Source organism: Argopecten irradians, chromosome 10 (assembly GCF_041381155.1).
Source record: "Argopecten irradians isolate NY chromosome 10, Ai_NY, whole genome shotgun sequence".
Classification (NCBI taxonomy): domain Eukaryota; kingdom Metazoa; phylum Mollusca; class Bivalvia; order Pectinida; family Pectinidae; genus Argopecten; species Argopecten irradians.
This window is the reverse complement of record NC_091143.1, coordinates 12,255,238-12,273,603: the sequence shown is the minus strand read 5'-3', so window position 1 is coordinate 12,273,603 and position 18,366 is coordinate 12,255,238. Positions and strand designations below refer to the sequence as shown.

Sequence of the window (18,366 nt, the reverse complement as noted above, 5' to 3'; positions counted from 1 at the left end):
TTCCTCTAATATCACATTCCTCTTAATATCACACTTTTGCCTGACAAATGGAACATGACATTAAGAGGAATACAAATGTGCTGGTGAGATGGCAAAATCAACCCTCCTACATAGAACACTAAATAACCTGTAGATCAATTATAAACTAGAGAAGTTCATAGTCCCAATAGCCATGAATAATGTATCAACGCATTTGAACAGAACTTTTCTGTCCAGTCAGCAGAGCTGACCATAGACTGACCTTTGTATAATGGTCACAGCTAATGTGTGAGCATGGTCATGATTGCACCCTTGACCAGTCCGAGCATTTTATTGCCTGATTTTTAAGGACAGATAGGTGTGACTATGAAATTCTCCAGCATTTCATTACCAGTTGATACCAAATTGTCAAGTCAAGTCTTAATGGGACAGAATTATACGACCATAGAAATTTGAAGTCAAACATTTGTATATATGGTTTTCTTATCATTTAAAATCATCAGACAATGAAGGAATATTGGGCACCGCCGGAATTATGTTTTTTTTCTAGGTATTTAAATTTATAAAGGAAAACACTTAGCTTTATGGAGTTGAAATTATGATTGTGCATGCAGATCTATCCTGCATGCTTTTAATAATTGGGGGATCATATGTGTATAAATTGAAATTTTCAAAATTACAGATATTTTTTATTCATAATTTATATAACCAACACACATAAAACGAAGTCATGATTATAACATGTAACGTGTGTATAAAGAACAATGTTTTTTAATAAAGAAATTTTGTTGGTCCCCAGAGGTTAGTTATATTGCCATGTTTTATTGTATTTTGTATACTGCATATTACAGAGTTATCCTCTTGCGGGTATTGGTATTGACTGTGACATCATGTGTATGCAAAAGTAACGTCATACTTTTCGGAGCTAACTCTGTAATATGCACAGACAGAATATGCATGGATATGATCGAGGTAAAATTCACAGTAATTAATACTCTAGAGATTAACTGTACATAGTCTACTACATGGTAACACTATCAAACATCTGTTGCATTATACATTTATAAACAAATCATTAATTTGTGTGAAAATCACCACACCCTTTAGATATCTTATTCATGGAGAAACATATGCAAATGTTTGTATTACATGTCACACAACACCTGTACACTATAGTTATATTAGCAGATCGTTATATATTTATTTGATATGAATTTAAGGCAAAGCTTCTGAAGAGCGGAGTTACATGTAAATACTGGGCTCATGCTACCCATTCACATTTTCGATAATAAAGAATCATCTGGCTAATTGCTAAAATAAATTCATCCTAATTCACAAACAATGTTGAAGTTTTTCTTCACACACCCCATATCCAATCACGTGGACACAAGCTTCAAATATAGCTTTTTTCAGTTGTATTACTTTCATAGTATACGTAAGTCTAAAACAGTTGATAAAATTAATCAGTTACTGTACCATATATATTTTAAATATTGAAGGGATGTAAAGTAATAATACCCACAACGGAGTATGGTTTAGCATCCTCGGTAACCCAGGCTATATATACACTAACGTTAATAAGTGTAGCGTAGTGTAGTGCGATCACCCGTGGGTCTCCGACGATGATGGTTTAGTGAATGATCAGGATCTTTTATATATGTGTACAAACTTTTCACTTGTTAAATAAAATACATTATTTGATGCTTCTTAGTAATTAAATGTTTTTCATTATGAAACGCTGTCAATGCGCAATTTGCTAACTGAAATTCTTGTTTGCTAAAGAGAGGGGCCGCGGTGGCCGAGTGGTTAACATGTCCCGACATATTACCACAAGCCCTCCACCTCTGGGATGTGGGTTCGAATCCCATGTGGGGCAGTTGCCAGGTACTGACCGCTGGTCGGTGGTTTTTCTCCGGGTACTCCGGCTTTCCTCCACCAACAAACCTGGCACGTCCTTACATGACCCTGGCTGTTAATAGGACGTAAAAATAAACAAACCAAACCCCTTGCTAAAGAGAAAAAAAACACTTTCGCAACTTTTGCTATATAAGCAAACTAAAAAGATAGTGTGAGCCCAGAAATACAAGATTATAACCTCAGAACTTGATTGGCCTATATGTGTCTACATTTTTTTCTAAGAGATGAACTATATAATTTCATTGATATGCAGAATGTGATTATGTAAATAGTTTGAAAGAATTTGAAATAATCCAACTAGAATAGTTCAATTCCCGTTTTAATTAAATCTTGTTTATCAAAGGTTGCCATATCAAAAATGCAAAGGGACCTGTGCCGTCATCTTTTATGCGTCATGATGATCAGGTTTCGCGACGTCACTGCATGGTGACTGTGCCATATATGTGCTTGATAACACACAGAGTATATCTTTTGACCAGTTAATTTATTGCGCAGTTCTTATATAGTTATATACATTTTATAGTTATATAGTTAGCTGATGGATGCAGGCAGAGTTGCCCCTATGTCCATATCTTTAATATAGTGGTTGATGTACTATTTAAATTTGCATATTGTTAAAGTGAACAGTCGGGCAAGGATGGCTAAAGTCGGTAAAAATGGTGTGAATGTATCCAGTATAATTTCTTGTGAAATTGAAAAATAAAATCTCTCGTCAAAATCTGTCTGCGTACGAAGAAATTAATTTAAAGTATGGGAATTCTAAAACGTCCTCCCGGCTCACTATGTCCGTGGTTACATTTCCACACAGCCTCACTTTCAATGCTTTCAACTTTTCTTTACTTTAATGGTCAGAACTGGGAAACTAAGCAGAACTTGACCGCCGTATTAATATGTGAGAACTTTTGGAAGGCCAATGAACGCATTTAGACTGGTTTTCTTTGCCTGACTATTCACTTTAAAGTTATATCTTGACTCGTTTCAATATTTTAAAAGTTTTCTATGGTGGCATTATTGTATTTAGCTATTCTTCCCTCTAGACGGACGACCCTCCTATCCCATGGTTGCCCACAGACTCTGTATATAAAATCGCCTTCATCCCCATTTTTCTTTTCTTTTGCTTCTTTTCTGATTTTAGGTTTCAAATGTTTTCAAAATATGGTTTTCTTGGTTTCTTTAGAGTTCAGCGAAATCAAAATACAATGTATAGGCTTGTTGAAGTCCACTTCGTTTTCAATCAATGGTTTGCCTAGTTTAATTACCTTTTAAAACTTTCCGTTCTCTGGCAATTCATTTACTTCTTCTGTATCGGCATTTATCCTCTCATTTGTGTCCCGTTGCTGTTGTTCAGCGATTCCGAAAATAACTAAATTGCTTTCTCTTTGATCCCAGCTTTCGTAAATTTCCGATATTATAGAACCTGTTGTTTTAAATTGTAGTTTTTTTCCCCATGTCTTAATAAATGTGTACCGGTAATTATAAGGGCGCAGCCCTCGTGCGAAGCACTTTTAAGGTAACACATAAATGAAAATATAAGAAAAAAATCAATCTTCAAAATTCAATCCTACACACTGACAGCTTCAGTTTGCGGCTGCCATTTTTTTACCTACTGTAAAAAATCCAATCAGCGTGAATGCGATGCTTTGAAGTCAGCTCATTATGGGACAAGGATAGAGTGTGAATATATGAATAAAAAATAAACAGAAAATTCGGCGCCGTTATTTTCATCAATTGAACTTTTTAACAGTGTATAAAACTGAAATATCTGGATGTGCCCCTTAAGGCCTTGCCTTCAGTCATATTATAAAACAGTAATTTCAAAGCCTATCCCGATGACAGGTTACGTTTATACTGATTGTACTGTTGTACTGATAACGAAAATTAAAGCATGTGTGAGACTTCCCCGCGGGACACAATTTCAAAGTCCGAGGGTACTGGAAGGTATTGGGCTCTTACACATGTAAGTCTGTAATGGTTAGCAGAGCGAGCTGCATGCAATCTTAATTATTGAGTTTTGACATTTTCAACTATAAAGGTTTGCAATATGCCTTGGGTTTGAGTATCAAACAGTTACACTTACTATTTTTTATTACAAATATTTTCACCAGTTTACGTCAGTTATTAGAGGAAATATTTCTGTACAACACAAAGAAATAAATTATCTAATATTTTCACTCCTTTGCATATCTAGGGCCATGTGGTGGAACTTAAAATTTGTGTGGGAAGGGGGATAACTCTTAGATCTCATTTCAGATTCTTGTCATTTCAGCTAACCGTCTGCTTGACACGCAAATTGCAAGCAAAACATATTTTGCTTTGTGTACTGAAATAATTCTTGTGTGAGACCTACTAGAATATTACCGTTAATGACCTCATTCTGTTATCAGTTCACTTTCTAGTGCAGACAGAAGGTCGCAGGTCATTTCTTGCTTTGCTTTGTCCTTCTTCCTTTCACTCTGAATACAATCAATTTGCCCCCACTTTCACTTCGTCCGCAAAAAATAGTCCGTTATATTTATATATGTAACATGCTTTCTAGCTCATAAATTACAATGTTATGATTTCGACTTTTACATGTTACAGATAAATACATTTTCTCTCGGATTAATGACGATGTCAGTTGCATGAAGTCAAATATCTTAATGTTGATTTTTCATCTGGTATTCCTACGCATACAACACTACCACGTTCAGTCTATCCGACTATGGTAAGTTTTCCTGGTTCATTTCTTGGTGAACACATAGACACATGTAATGCAAATTCGTACTTATAACCATTAGCTTTAAAAGAAATATTCCAATAGCCTATTTATTCGCCCCATTCGTGTCAAATGAAGGGTGAAATGTACACGATAGGTGTTTCTTATCCGCCATTTTTATCCCTCGGCGATCTCTCTCTCCGTCGTATTTTCTTCGATAAATGATGTACCAGAACATTCGTTTTCACGCAAAATGTTGCGTTCATGCCTTAAATGCGTAAGAACTTCAATAAAAGTGCGTTAGCCATATCGAGAGCGTTTGAAATGGATTCATTTATTCATTTCCGTTCTTTGTTCTGTCCATCCGCCATTTTCAAGGGGGCGTGGCTATATGGTTTGTTATGAAAACTGACGCATGCGCACTACCATATTTTCCCCAGATGACAGCAAAACATGCATGTTGTTATCATTTAGCCTAGATAGTAAATAAGACAGAATTATATGATCTATAAGGACATTTTATTTTTTTAATCTATTAAAACTGTTAAAAAGAGATAATAAAATGTATAATTCGTAAAATAATATGAATTTGATAAAAAAAAATGATCTAAAAGTAGGTATAACATTTAATTACCTTTGCCCCTTTTTTGAAGCCTCAATGACACATATATTTATAATTACATCAAACTTAATGCACAGACAAAAGCTATATATATATTTTTTTTTGTTAATTTTAATTTTCTTGCAAATTGAATTTATTCTATCTCTGCATTTTACAGGGTTGTCTGCCCTTGTAATGATAGTTACATTATTTTGCATGTTAATTTTCTCTTAAAAGTAAGATGTCACAATCAAGACCTACCTGCAGCATTCAAAATTAACGCCTGTCCATCTGCCCGTGACCAACAACTTTATAGTCGGGCAGACATTTTTTGCCATGAAGCTAGTCCTTTGACATGCAACTTTTGGTCCAGATAGAGGATATAATAATAAAACAAGAGATCCCAGAGGGATCTTGGCGCCCACCAAAGAATGATCTATATCTGACAAAGGAAAGATGGATCTTTTCTCTACTTTTTAAACTTTTTCAAACATACTACATATAAAATTTGAGACAGATCGCTTCAGTACCTTTTGAGAAATAGCGGTAACAAACTTCAACTATCAAAATCCAAGATGACTCCTTGGCGGCCATCTTGTTGATCAATCAGTCCCAAATCACAATATGCACAACTAGGGCCCTAGGGGAACCTACATGTGAAATTTGAGAAAGATCCATTCAATACTTTCTGAGAAATAGCGATAACAAACTTTGAATATAAAAATCCAAGATGGCTGCATGGCAGTAATTTTGTTGACTGATCGGTCCCAAATCACAATATGCACAACTAGGGCCCTAGGGGAACCTACATATGAGTTTTGAGACAGATCCCTTCAGTACTTTCTGAGAAATAGCGATAGCAAACTTTGAAAATAAAATCCAAGATGGCTGCCTGGCGGCCATCTTGTTAACCGACCGGTCCCAAAATGCAATATGCACAACTAGGTCTCTAGGGGAACCTACATATGAAATTTGAGACAGATCCCTTCAGAACTATCTGAGAAATAGCCACAACAAACTTTAACTATCAAAATCCAAGATGGCGGCCTGGCGGCCATCTTGTTCATCGATTGGTCCAAAAATGCAATATGCACAACAAGGGCCCTAGGGGAACCTACATATTAAATTTGAGAAAGATCCCTTCAGCACTTTTTGAGAAATGGGGATATCAAACCTTAACTATCAAAATCCAAGATGGCCGCCTGGCGGCCATCTTGTTTTTCCTATCAGCCTCAAAATCTGTATGGCACAACAACGGACCAAGGGTAACCTCCATGTGAAGTTTGAACAAAATTCCTTCAGTAGTTCTCAAGAAATATCGATAACAAACTTCAACTGCCAAAATCAAAGATGGCTGCCTGGCGGCCATCTTGTTTTTCCGATCAGCCTCAAAATCTGTATGGCACAACTAGGGACCAAGGGGACCCTCCATGTGAAGTTTGAACAAAATCCCTTCAGTAGTTCTCAAGAAATATCGATAACAAACTTCAACTGCAAAAATCAAAGATGGCTGCCTGGCGGCCATCTTGTTTTTCCGATCAGCCTCAAAATCTGTATGGCACAACTAGGGACCAAGGGGACCCTCCATGTGAAGTTTGAACAAAATCCCTGCAGCAGTTTTTAAGAAATAGTGATAACAAGCATTGTTAACGGACAGACGACGGATGGCGGACGACGGACCACAGACTCAGGGCGAATTGAATAAGATCAGATGGTGGGCTAAAAAGCAGTAGAATTGTAGAAAAGTTGAAGATCAAACTGTAGTAAACTAATTTTTCAAATATTCTGGTGTTCAGTCAAGTTAGTCAACTTTGTTGAGAGCGCACAATACTAATCCAGATATGCGAATATATTTTGTTGATAAAACTAGTACTTTGCTAGTATAATTTTGTAATTATATAAATTATAAGGATTAAGGATGAATTGTAACTTTGTAGGACCAATAATTTTCAATCAGGACCAGTAACTTTTTGGGTCAGCTGGTCCGTACGACCAACAGTAAGAAATCCTTAAAGTTATATGTGCCGTAACTGGGCGATAATTTTACATGCTATTTTTTCATAATGAATTTATCAAAATGTTTGATGAATAAAGCTGTAAAAATCAGATGACTTATAAACGTTAGTTATAACACAGAAATTTTGTACTGAAAAATTGTTGTTTTGATGCCTTAAGGTAGCTCCATACTTTTGGACAAACCCATGTCATTTTTTTCTAACAGGTCTTATTTTCTTGCATTTTTAGGTCATCTGACCGAAGGTCAGGATGACCTATTGTCATCGTGTTTCGTCCGTCGTCGTGCGCCGTGCGCCGTGCGCCGTGCGTTGTGCGTAAAACTATTTATACAAAAGCCTACTCCTCCTAAACCCTTGAGTGAATTACATCCATATTTGGTGTGAAACATCCTTGGGGAAGGACAATCATATTTTATATAAATGAGATAGGTCCGACCCCTAGGGGCAGAGGGGCGGGGCCCCAAAAGGGCAAATTTTCTTAATTTTAGCTTTTAAATCCTACTCCTCCTTCATCCTTGGATGGATTTCATCCATATTTGGTGTGAAACATCATTGGGGAAGGACAATCATATTTTATATAAATGAGCCTGGTCTGACCCCTAGGGGCTAAGGGATGGGGCCCCAAAAGGGCAAATTTTCTTAATTTTAGATTTAAAATCATACTCCTCCTTCATCCTTGGATGGATTTCATCCATATTTGGTGTGAAACATCATTGGGGAAGGACAATCATATTTTATATAAATGAGCCTGGTCCGACCCCTAGGGGCTGAGGGGTGGGGCCCCAAAAGGGCAAATTTTCTTAATTTTAGCTTTAAAATCCTACTCCTCCTTCATCCTTGGATGGATTTCATCCATATTTGGTGTGAAACGTCATTGGGGAAGGACAATCATATTTTATATAAATGAGCCTTGTTGACCCCTAGGGGCTTAGGGATGGGGCCCCAAAAGGGCAAATTTTCTTAATTTTAGCTTTAAAATCCTACTCCTCCTTCATCCTTGGATGGATTTCATCCATATTTGGTGTGAAACATCATTGGGGAAGGACAATCATATTTTACATAAATGAGGTGGGGCCCCAAAATGGCAAATTTTCTTAATTTTAGCTGTCCTGTTTTCAGGTTTCGGTCTCCGATCTCAATGAAAAATTTGTCTATAGGGGTTTTAATTGCTGCTGAACAACATACAACATTTTCTTAAAGATTTTTGGTATTCCAAGATGGCCGCTGGCCTACTTCCTGTTTTAAGGTTTCAATTTCCGATGTCAATGATAATTGGTCTATAGGGGTTTTAATTGATGCCAAACAACATGAAAACATTTTCGTAAAGATTTTGGTATTCCAATATGGCCACTGGCCCACTTCCTGTTTTCAGGTTTCAGTCTCCGATCTCAATGAAAATTGGTCTATAGGGCTTTTAATTGATTCAGAAGGGGGAACTTAAGGTGAGGACAATCATATTTTATAAAGGACCGAGCTAAGACCCATGGGGATAGTACGGCGGAGGTCCAAAATGGGAGCTTTGCTGAAATTTGGCTTTAAAATCTGACAACTCCTCATATTAATCCTTGAATGGGTTACAACCATCAGTGTTCAATCTACGATTATTTTTCGTGGGTCCTTTTCAATGGTTTTTGTGAAAACAATGGGTCCCACAGTGTTATAGATACCCATTCCCAGAAATTTCATGGGTCCTTTTAAAATTCTGTGAGTCAAGGACTCGGGATGCGCACGTAGATTGATCACTGAACCATATATGGATGAAGGGCTACAAAGTTTGTTCAACAAATGACATTTACCTATTTCAGAAACTTACATATTCAACTTAGGAGTTCCTTGTATTGTTTGTATTTATCGTTAACCAATACTTTATACTGTGACTTTGTTGTTTTGTGCCATGAGTCAGATGACCGTTTAGGCCCATGGGCCTCTTGTTCATGTAGATTTCAAATCTGTAAAGATAAATGGGTGTTCTCGAACTACTTTTTGAGATATTTGAGCTTGAAATATACCATCCATGCAAATTTGCTGGCCGAAAATAGAAAAAATCGTAAAATTGTGTTTTCTGTAATATTAGGGTGAATGTAGTCTCGATCCTGTTGATTTTTTGTCCTAAATTTTTAACGATAGAGCAATATACAAAACTCTTGTATTTTTACAAATGCTAACTAATTTTTGTTATTTTCCAGGACCGTTTCTATACGTAATTATGGTGTTTTGCCATATTTTCGCCCGTAAAAAATCAATGAATAGGCCAAAAAGGAAATAAAAACCCATGTCAATTTCACAATATTTGTATATGATAGGCCCAAGATAATATATTTTTCAAATATCATGTAAAAACATGGGGTCCTCGATCAAAATTTCACAATTTTGTAAGCTTGAAGTTTGTAACTCACAACCCTACCCCCATTTCATCCAGTGCTAAGATGGGTCATATTTGACTATTTTTCTAAAATCAAGCCGCAAAAAAACATTCCACATCAGTTCATATACTTTGTGATAGTATATCTGGTTTATGTCTGTTTGTTTTTATAATTTTCTCCAAATTTTGTGTTTAAAGGAAATCCGTATGCGATTTTTTATAATTCCGGAATTTCGGTCCGGCCGGGCCCCTCTTATCATTTATAGCGACGAACGGCACTTCCGGTGTTTGAAAATCCATTCCCATTTACGACTGGGAACGCAAAAACCTCAGAAATTGCATATGATTTTCACTTCACTGCTTCTCTTTGATTTATTTAATGATTTTAATCATTCAATTTTATATGTAGACAATTTTCACATATTGAAAAAATATCCAAGTGGGATGTCGTGGCATATCGGAAACCATTCTGGCAACCTCCGCAACTTCCGGTATAGCGTCATATGAATTGGAGCGGTTTTCAAAAGTATGGACCTACCTTAAATATGTTTAAATGAAAACATACCTGCAGAAGTCACTTTCCAATTACTTAAGACATTGTAAAAATGTGTAATGAAATTGTAGACCACAATTTGGCGTCATGGTCTCACCATATGAACTCATTTCACTTCAGTATTGATGTAAATAAATGATTTTTGGCAGTACTGCCAAAAATCATTTTCAGCTCTTATTTGTACATGTAAAATTAAAACCTATGCATTGAAAGCACTGTAATTTTCAAAAAGTTGGTAATTTTTGGTGATGAATAACATATTATAAGCTCATCTTGATTCGTGAGTATGAAAAATACGCCACATATAACTTTAAGGGAGAACACTATTTACCCACAAAAGGTATATTAACTCTGTAATATGCAAATACAGAATAGCTTACTTTGTGCAGTAATTTGTAAAATATGGTAGTGTTTTGATCTTCATTTATGTGCCCTGGGTTCTTATTGGGTCAAATATGATAGACATTTGGTTGATGCAAAGAAGACTTAAAAGAATCATATTGATGTACATCATTACAATCAATTACTACATGATGTTATTTTCAGTTTTTTTGGTTTATGTTTTTTTGAATATCCCTTCTAGCTAATTTCTACACTTCTTGTTTTTCACTTAATATTTGTTTTCAATTTTAGGAAAAGACATGGAAGGACTTGGAAGTGGATACAGCTTTGGACAAAGTGATTTAGAGTTCCCTCCCCCTGATGGCCAGTTGTCTGGACATGGAGGGGGTGTATCTGGCTTTACACCCTCCCTCCATCTTGGCTACCCTCATACCCAACATGGCCTGGCTCTACAGGACTCCATATATGCTACCCAGGGACTCAGTGGAAGGAGCTCCCATGGGTCCAACACATTCCCAATATCCAGATTTCCAGTGAGTGCAGCCTCAGAAACATCACTCCGAGGCGTTCCGGGTAATTCAGCCCCAGATTTTAATTCCATGAATTTACGCCATTCTTTTGTATCTTCCCATATTCCTTCTCCTGCTTTGCATTTACCAAACTTTGGGGAAGCAGGATATATGTCACATTCATCAGCTGACCATACTACTGTACCAGTGACTTCAGTATCCAATAGTGACCACAACCATTCTCCATTTGGTTCCATCATGGCATCTGCGGTCTCCAATATTTCCACTATGAATATTCCACCGCCATATAATACTCAGGCTGATGAAGGCACAGAACCTCAGGTGACAGATTTAAATGTCCCTAGGCTGGCAGAGAGCTCAAACTTTAATTCTATATTGTCTCATAATGCTTCTCAGTCTCATACTTTTCCTGAGTTTCCTTCAAGCTCTTCAACTGAAACAGAATCCCACAACAATGAAGCTATTCAGACATTTTCTTCACTTGAATCATATTCACAGCCAATCCTCAATCAAACATTCCAAGGACAGGCAACCTCAACTCGTCCTTCACTATCCACCTCTTATCCAGTTGCCAGAGGTATGTTGTCTGAGCAACCAGTTGCACTTTCAAGACCAACCAACAGCCAACCTTTACCAATGGAAAATCTGGATGGTGATCAGCAAGTTCCTAATGCAGTTATGTCCCCTGCATCAGAATGTTCCTCACCAATGGCAAACATTCGGAGTTCCTTGGTTCAGGAAAACCGACCCACCAGTTTGCTTCAACAGACAGTCAGTCACGATAGTTTACAGTTACAAGTGGCACAAACGGCCAATATGGCAACTCTTAAGAATGAAACTAGTTTTGCCAATTCAACATATATAGGTGGTGAACTTTGCGTTGAGGATAAATTCTCTGCGGCTTCAGAACCAAGCCAGAATGCAAGTCCAGAACCATTGGATAATCCTAACACACAAGTTACAACTTTAAATGAAAACATTAACCCTGTTGCAGGGTGTAGTAGAACACAGACAACCTCAGATTCCAGTTATAAACCTGGAGAAAGACGAAGCACAAGAAGAAGTACTTCAAGGCTAAGCCATAATACAATTACACCCACATTGTCCAGTCATTCAGAACACATTCCAAAGTCTACCAATATTACAGAGAATGTTTTGAGGGAAGATGATGTCAGAAGAAGGACAGATGCATCCCAGTCCAAGGTGATAAAAAGATCGGGACCAGAATCCTCAGCAGGGAGGCGTCTTGTCCCTTTCCTCAAAATTGGAAAATTGTGGAGAAAACCCAGGAGGTCAAGAATGAGACTTCCTCCACCTGTTGACTTGTCTGTCACATCTGAAGAAGTTGACGAACTCAATCTGGAAGAGGAAGAAGGGCATCAGTATGACGAATCATTGGCTCAGGAACACGACGAGTCCGTGGTAAAAGATGAAGAAGAGCTTGAGACTCCGAATTATACAGGAGATGATCAGCAACAGTTTATCAGATTGTCTCAGCCTGTCTTCAGTAGGAATGGAGAACAGGAAACGCATGATATATCAGACTACAACTCACAGTTTGATAGCAATCAGCAGTTTGTCGACAATAATATTTTTGAAAATGAAGGACAGTTAAGTCGGAGGAAAACAAGGAGATCGTTCATGTACCAAAAGGAAGAACCTACAGCTGGTCAATCTGATAGAAGGAAAAACTCAAATTTGAATGAAGACTATTTGGCCAAGTGTACCGAAGAGCTAATGGCTGCTGCCATGGGAGATAACTCCATAGACAGTCAGGACAAACGGAGATTTACTGGTAACATGAAGTTAAATCCATTTGCCATCACCTCTCCTAGTTTTGGTACCTCAGCAGCTCGTGCTGTTATGACAACCTCGGTTGCAAACAATGCCACTGTGGTGACTATTTCTATCATGGGGAAGGGTAACGCGGCCAAGAAAGGTCGAACCAAGACTATCAATATTAACAAGGGTGTTATAATGTCAACTAGTTTCCAGGATCGGCCGGTCAGGAATAAGGACGGGGTTGAAGAGGACGACCAATCAGAGGTAGGAACGCAAACTACCTCTATAATGTCAAGGTTAAAACGAGAGAAAGAGGATCAGGGAGGACATGAAGATGAGGATGATGTCGTGGAGACTATGGAGGTTAATGTTCGCATTGATGATTCACAACTTGTTCAACACGGAGAACAGAAACGGTGGCAGTGTCATTTATGTGAGAAAGCATACACCACAAAGCATAATCTGGTGGCACACATCCTGGACCACAATAACATTAAGCCACATCTCTGTATGGTGTGTGGTAAGTACTTCAAGCAGCTCAGCCACCTCAACACACACATGTTAACTCATGATAACATTCGGCCACACAAGTGTGACATCTGTGGCAAAGGGTTCACTCAGATAAGTCACCTAAAGAGACACACGGCAGTTCACCTGGACAGCAAACCATATAAATGTGATATGTGTAGTCGTGGGTTTGCGTATCCGAGTGAGCTCAAAACACACAAAGAGAAACATGTCATGCAAGGACAGGATAAGTGTGGTGAGTGTGGGATGGAGTTTGAGAGTCCACGAGCCCTCAAACTTCATCAGCTCAAACATGAAAACCGAGAGGATCTCATCTGTAAATACTGTGACAAAGCATTCCGTTACCCCAGTCAACTCAAGGACCATCTGGTGTCGCATGAGGGTACGCGGCCATACATCTGTGGAGAGTGTGGTATGGATTTCATGAAGGTAAGACATTTTTTTAGAATGATATATATGTATGCAAATGACTTAACTATTACGGTAGATGATGCTGAAGCATAAAAAAGACCATCTTATGTTTATCAGTTATACAATTATTGTCCTTGGGTCAGACTGATATGTTGCTGTACCAATCTGCAGCTTTATGATAGACTCTGCCTTAAGGTTTTATCCCCTACGCTTATTCTAATTAGCTAATTTTTTAAAGACAACCAATACTAATCTTTTCGTCTCATTCTTGACTAATAGGAACACCATTTGAAGGCTCACCAGTTCACTCACACTGGACAACGACCTTTTGACTGCCCTAAGTGTGGACGCACGTTCAATCAGCGGGCCAATATGATGCGACACATGCTGATTCACAATCCTACAAGAGCATTCAGCTGTGATGTTTGTGGGAAGACGTTTACTCAGCCTCAGACCCTGAAAGCTCACAGAGTGGTTCATGCCGACATCAAGCCTCATAAGTGTAAAATATGTGGTAGGTATGATCACAGGGACCTGGCACGAATTTTAAACCAACAGTAAAGGCCTTGCTACAAAGACTCTAGTTTTTTCTTCTTTTTGATTCAAAAATCAATCCGCCTGAAGATGCCTGTGAAGGCAGAAAGGCCTTGCTACAAAGTCTTGAGTATTTTTTCTTTTTTGATATACTATAATATACAATGTATATATATAATATATAACTACTGTTGGTTAGAAATTTGTGCCAGGCCCCTGTGGGTAAGATGTGTATGACGATTTGGGAAGTTAATATTTGCAAATTTTGTTTAGTTGTCTCAAAAGGATTGTACATGTGCCAGGATGTGTCATTTTGTAACAGGGGACATAACTCTGACTTCACTGTCACATCCTTCATGGCGTATTGTTAATGATATAGTGGACACAACTTTTAAGATACTTTCAAATATTGGACACATTCCAGTTCGCCATGTCCTGGAATTTGCTCAAGTATTGGAGTAGGTTTTCAAGTTTTGTAGATGCATATTACATAATGTGTATAGATACTTGAGAATGCATATACAACAGTGGATATGGTTCAGGTAGGTTGACTTGACTATATGTAATGTGTCATGTCATGCTTTAGATGGATGTACATTTGGGATCCTTTCCTTGAGATAGTTAATCACCTGTAAAAGTTCTACTTTACCAGGTAAGCAGTTTGGCCGTCTGCACAACCTACAGGGACACATCCATATGCACAACAATAGTAAACCCTACGTTTGTTTCTGTGGCAGCTCGTTCACACTCAAGGGTAAGAATGTTATTCTGATTTATGCTAAAATATAGAAATTTCTTTATGGAAATTAGATGTTATGTAGAGCTAAAGTTAAGATTTTTTTTAATTGATCTTGTGTCAAAGGAGAAAATGTGGTAAACAGATCACGATACAGTCCCGCGACCTTCATCAGCAGACAGATAGCGATCATCCAATTGCAGTCATGCTGTCTCTTTTTTTTCGTAGTCTCTAGCTAAGGATGCACCACCACAGAGCATAAATCATATGTATTATTTGGACAATAATTGACATTTTATCGTGTATATATATGTCTAATTAACACAAAAATACATATAAAATCATTTGTTTTGCTTCTGTTGTCTGCGCAATCAATACCTCATTCCATATATTGCATGGTGTCATGGATTCTTTTTCGGGATATGCATCAATTATTTTAAATAATTTCATATTGAAGTAACCAAGAAGCTCAAACTTTTCAATGGTGGTTATAGGGAAAGTAATTTTTGTTACTAAAGAAAAATAGTAACTCATCCGCTGCTGTTTTGTAGATAAAATACCATTCACCGGCGGTGTAACAGTTTAAACTTTCAATATCTACCAAGTAAACGGAGTATGGGTTGATACTTTTCAGAGGATCCTTTAGAGGTTATGTTAGTTTATTTTATTTCACTATTACTTGTATCAACATAAATTCTGTTTTATTTAAGGAAACCTGAATCGTCACAAGAAGGTGAAGCATGGTCTTAAAGAGAGCACAGAAAATCTGGAGGAAGAGGCTGTGAATTTCCTCAGTAGTCTGTCAGGTCGGACCCAGGTCGAGGAATCTGACGGCTTTCTGGATTACAGTGAGTTGGAACAGGATATGGACCAGGTTACATCAACTCCAGAATCACGGTCGCCACGGAAAGGTCGCAAGTCTATAATACCTCGCAAAATCATGCGTCACAGGTCTTCAGCGAACCAGAACCAAAACGAGGATACAGACCCGGAGGAGGAATTGGAGGACGGAGACTGTGAGGAGGAAGAGGAGGTCAAGGGTCAAGGACAACCAGTTGGAGGAGAAACTATCTCAGGTTATTTTGTTGAGAATCCCAACCAACTAACTTTTACTACAAATCAAAAGAGCAAAAATCAGCAAATATCGACAAGAAAGCATAAAATAGATAATTACTCGAGATCCGAAGATAATCCAGGCGAGCTGTCTAGTGAAATGAGTGAAGGTCAAGACAATGACGATGTTAGTGACTCCGAGTGGAAGCCTGCTTCCAAACATGCAAGGACGGGCAAGGGTGCAAAACTAGACTCCATAATCGCGCAAAAGTTTAAAAATGTTTGATTTACACCAAATAAGGTACAGTGGAAATTGCTCGATACAAACTCTGATAAATCGACAACCCAGTTTAATACGAAGTACTTTGCCGGTCCCGGCCGAATTCCTTCTTTATCTTTGTATAGCAAACTCAGAAAATTCGAATTAGGAAAACTCGAAAAACGTGGATGATACGAAGTAAATTTTTGGTCCGAACGACAAAAATTATCGACGATTTTTATATCTTTCTTGCTCACGCATTTTATGAAACAGAACAAGTAGATGTAACAGGGTGCAGGATTTACAATAAATTTAACCTGCCTCTGCCAGTGATCGAACTCGGGACCTCCGGATTACTAGTCTGAGGCTCAACCGATCGAGCTAAAGAGAAGTTCTCTCTAGCCGAGCGATATATTGCGGCTAGTATTGACCAGGGTTACATCTATTACCATGTAAAGAGATCATCGGTAGACTTAATTGAGAACTCGCTTAATTCGAACACTCGGATAACTCGAAGTTTTATCTCGGTCCCTTCGAGTTTGTATTAACCGAGTTCCACTGTATTTATTTCATTACATTTAATATTTTCTCGAATGAGTTTTACCTCCTTCTCTGAAGGTTTTAAACTAAAGATATCATGAGAGTAAAACCATGTTACCGGTAATGTTAATTACCATGCCTGTTTCCATGTAACTGTTGTTTTAGATCTGAAATGAAGGCAAGATCTATTTCAAATATCACTGCATACTTTTCGGGGTTAATGAAAATGACCTTTACCGGAGCTATTTGCATTGACCTGTAGACTATCTGTTCTAGATTTTGTCTGCTGTTCATTCAAACTGTATGAGCGAGATCTGTGCTAAAATTTGTCTTTTTCAAGTTTATTTGACCTTAATGAGATCTGTACTAGATTCTGTCTGTTGTTTAGTCGACTCTGTATGAGATCTGTACTAGATTTTGTCCGTTGTTTAGTCGAAATGTATGAGATCTGTTCTAGATTTTGCCTATTCTTTAGTCGACCTACATAAAGATCTGTACTAGATTCTGTCTGTTGTTTAGTCAACTTGCAGAAAGATCTTTACTAGAATTTGTCCGTTGTTCAATTGACCAGTGTGAGATCTGTGCTAGAATCTGCCCATTGTTAAGTCGACCAGTATGATACCTGTACTACATTTTATCCATTGTTCAATGGAACAGTATGAGATCTGTACTAGATTCTGTCAGTTGTTTAGTCAAACTACTGTAAACCATTTCTTTCGCGTGCGAATTTTTTCGCAATTTTCGTAATCATGTTTAATTCGCGAATTGATTTCTTAGAAAATTCTTGCACAGTTTAATTCAAATATAACTTCATTCAATTTTTATCTGCGAATTTTAGTCTTCACGAATATATTTTGAATGAAATGAAAATCGTGAAATTTAGTAACAGCGAATGAAAGTTGGTTTACAGTATGTCATGTGATATGTAGAAACATAAAAATCAGCTAGATACAGATTCAACATGTTAAAGATATCTTAAGACTGTGATGTTTGTTAATTGTGTGACGATGTGTACGTGTATTTGTGGTGATGAACATATCATGAATGTACATGGTTGTCTCCCAGTCATGTTAAAATCTTATAATTGTTTTTTATTGTTACCAAAGTTTTGGTCGTCAACCCAGTAACGTTGTAAACAAGTGTTAATTCAATCTTTAACATATTCCTGTGAAATTCTAGTCCCATTCCACTTCTCCATATGTGATTATTTTGTACATTTATGTTTTGTATGTATTTGTTATTGTGTGTATGTATATATACACCAACTTGTTATCTCTATATATATACTGTTTTACACACTGTGTGTGGTATTCCAGGGACTAACTCCCAGTAGCTTTAATCCTCATTTTCAATATTTCAGTCACAATTTGTACATAATATATATTGAAATTTCTTATAAAACCTCATGATTAAATGACCTTTCTCTAATAATTTATTCATAATTTGGTGTTTAAAATTACAAAACTGAAGTATACTGTCAAAGTCATTATCTATATACCATATCTTGGACGATGGTTTCCTGCAGTGTA

At 37.4% G+C, this 18,366-nt stretch overlaps 2 protein-coding genes across 3 annotated transcripts in view; one reads left to right on the top strand and one right to left on the bottom strand.

Annotated features, from left to right (window-relative positions):
- Positions 1-4,345, bottom strand: part of LOC138333134 (semaphorin-2A-like) — a 140,608-nt gene extending 136,263 nt beyond the window's left edge. For both annotated transcript variants that reach the window (XM_069281295.1, XM_069281297.1), the window contains exon 1: positions 4,255-4,345. The gene's annotated coding sequence lies outside the window, so the exon portion shown is untranslated. The remainder of the gene's footprint in view (positions 1-4,254) is intronic.
- Positions 4,346-4,502: 157 nt separating this feature from the next.
- LOC138333133 (uncharacterized) lies at positions 4,503-18,272 on the top strand. Its single transcript, XM_069281293.1, has 5 exons — positions 4,503-4,600; positions 10,756-13,733; positions 13,995-14,229; positions 14,902-15,003; positions 15,696-18,272. The coding sequence occupies exons 2-5, from the start codon at positions 10,764-10,766 to the stop codon at positions 16,322-16,324; spliced, it is 3,936 nt and encodes a 1,311-aa protein (XP_069137394.1). The 5' UTR covers positions 4,503-4,600; positions 10,756-10,763; the 3' UTR covers positions 16,325-18,272.
- Positions 18,273-18,366: the final 94 nt, after the last annotated feature.

What these genes read in the sequence shown, in the direction of transcription:
- LOC138333133 (XM_069281293.1), top strand. Translation starts at nt 10,764, where the DNA reads ATGGAAGGACTTGGAAGTGGATACAGCTTTGGACAAAGTGATTTAGAG. An exon ending in GTGGTATGGATTTCATGAAG is followed by an intron (nt 13,734 to 13,994) that starts GTAAGACATTTT and finishes CTTGACTAATAG; the next exon opens with GAACACCATTTGAAGGCTCA. An exon ending in CAGCTCGTTCACACTCAAGG is followed by an intron (nt 15,004 to 15,695) that starts GTAAGAATGTTA and finishes GTTTTATTTAAG; the next exon opens with GAAACCTGAATCGTCACAAG.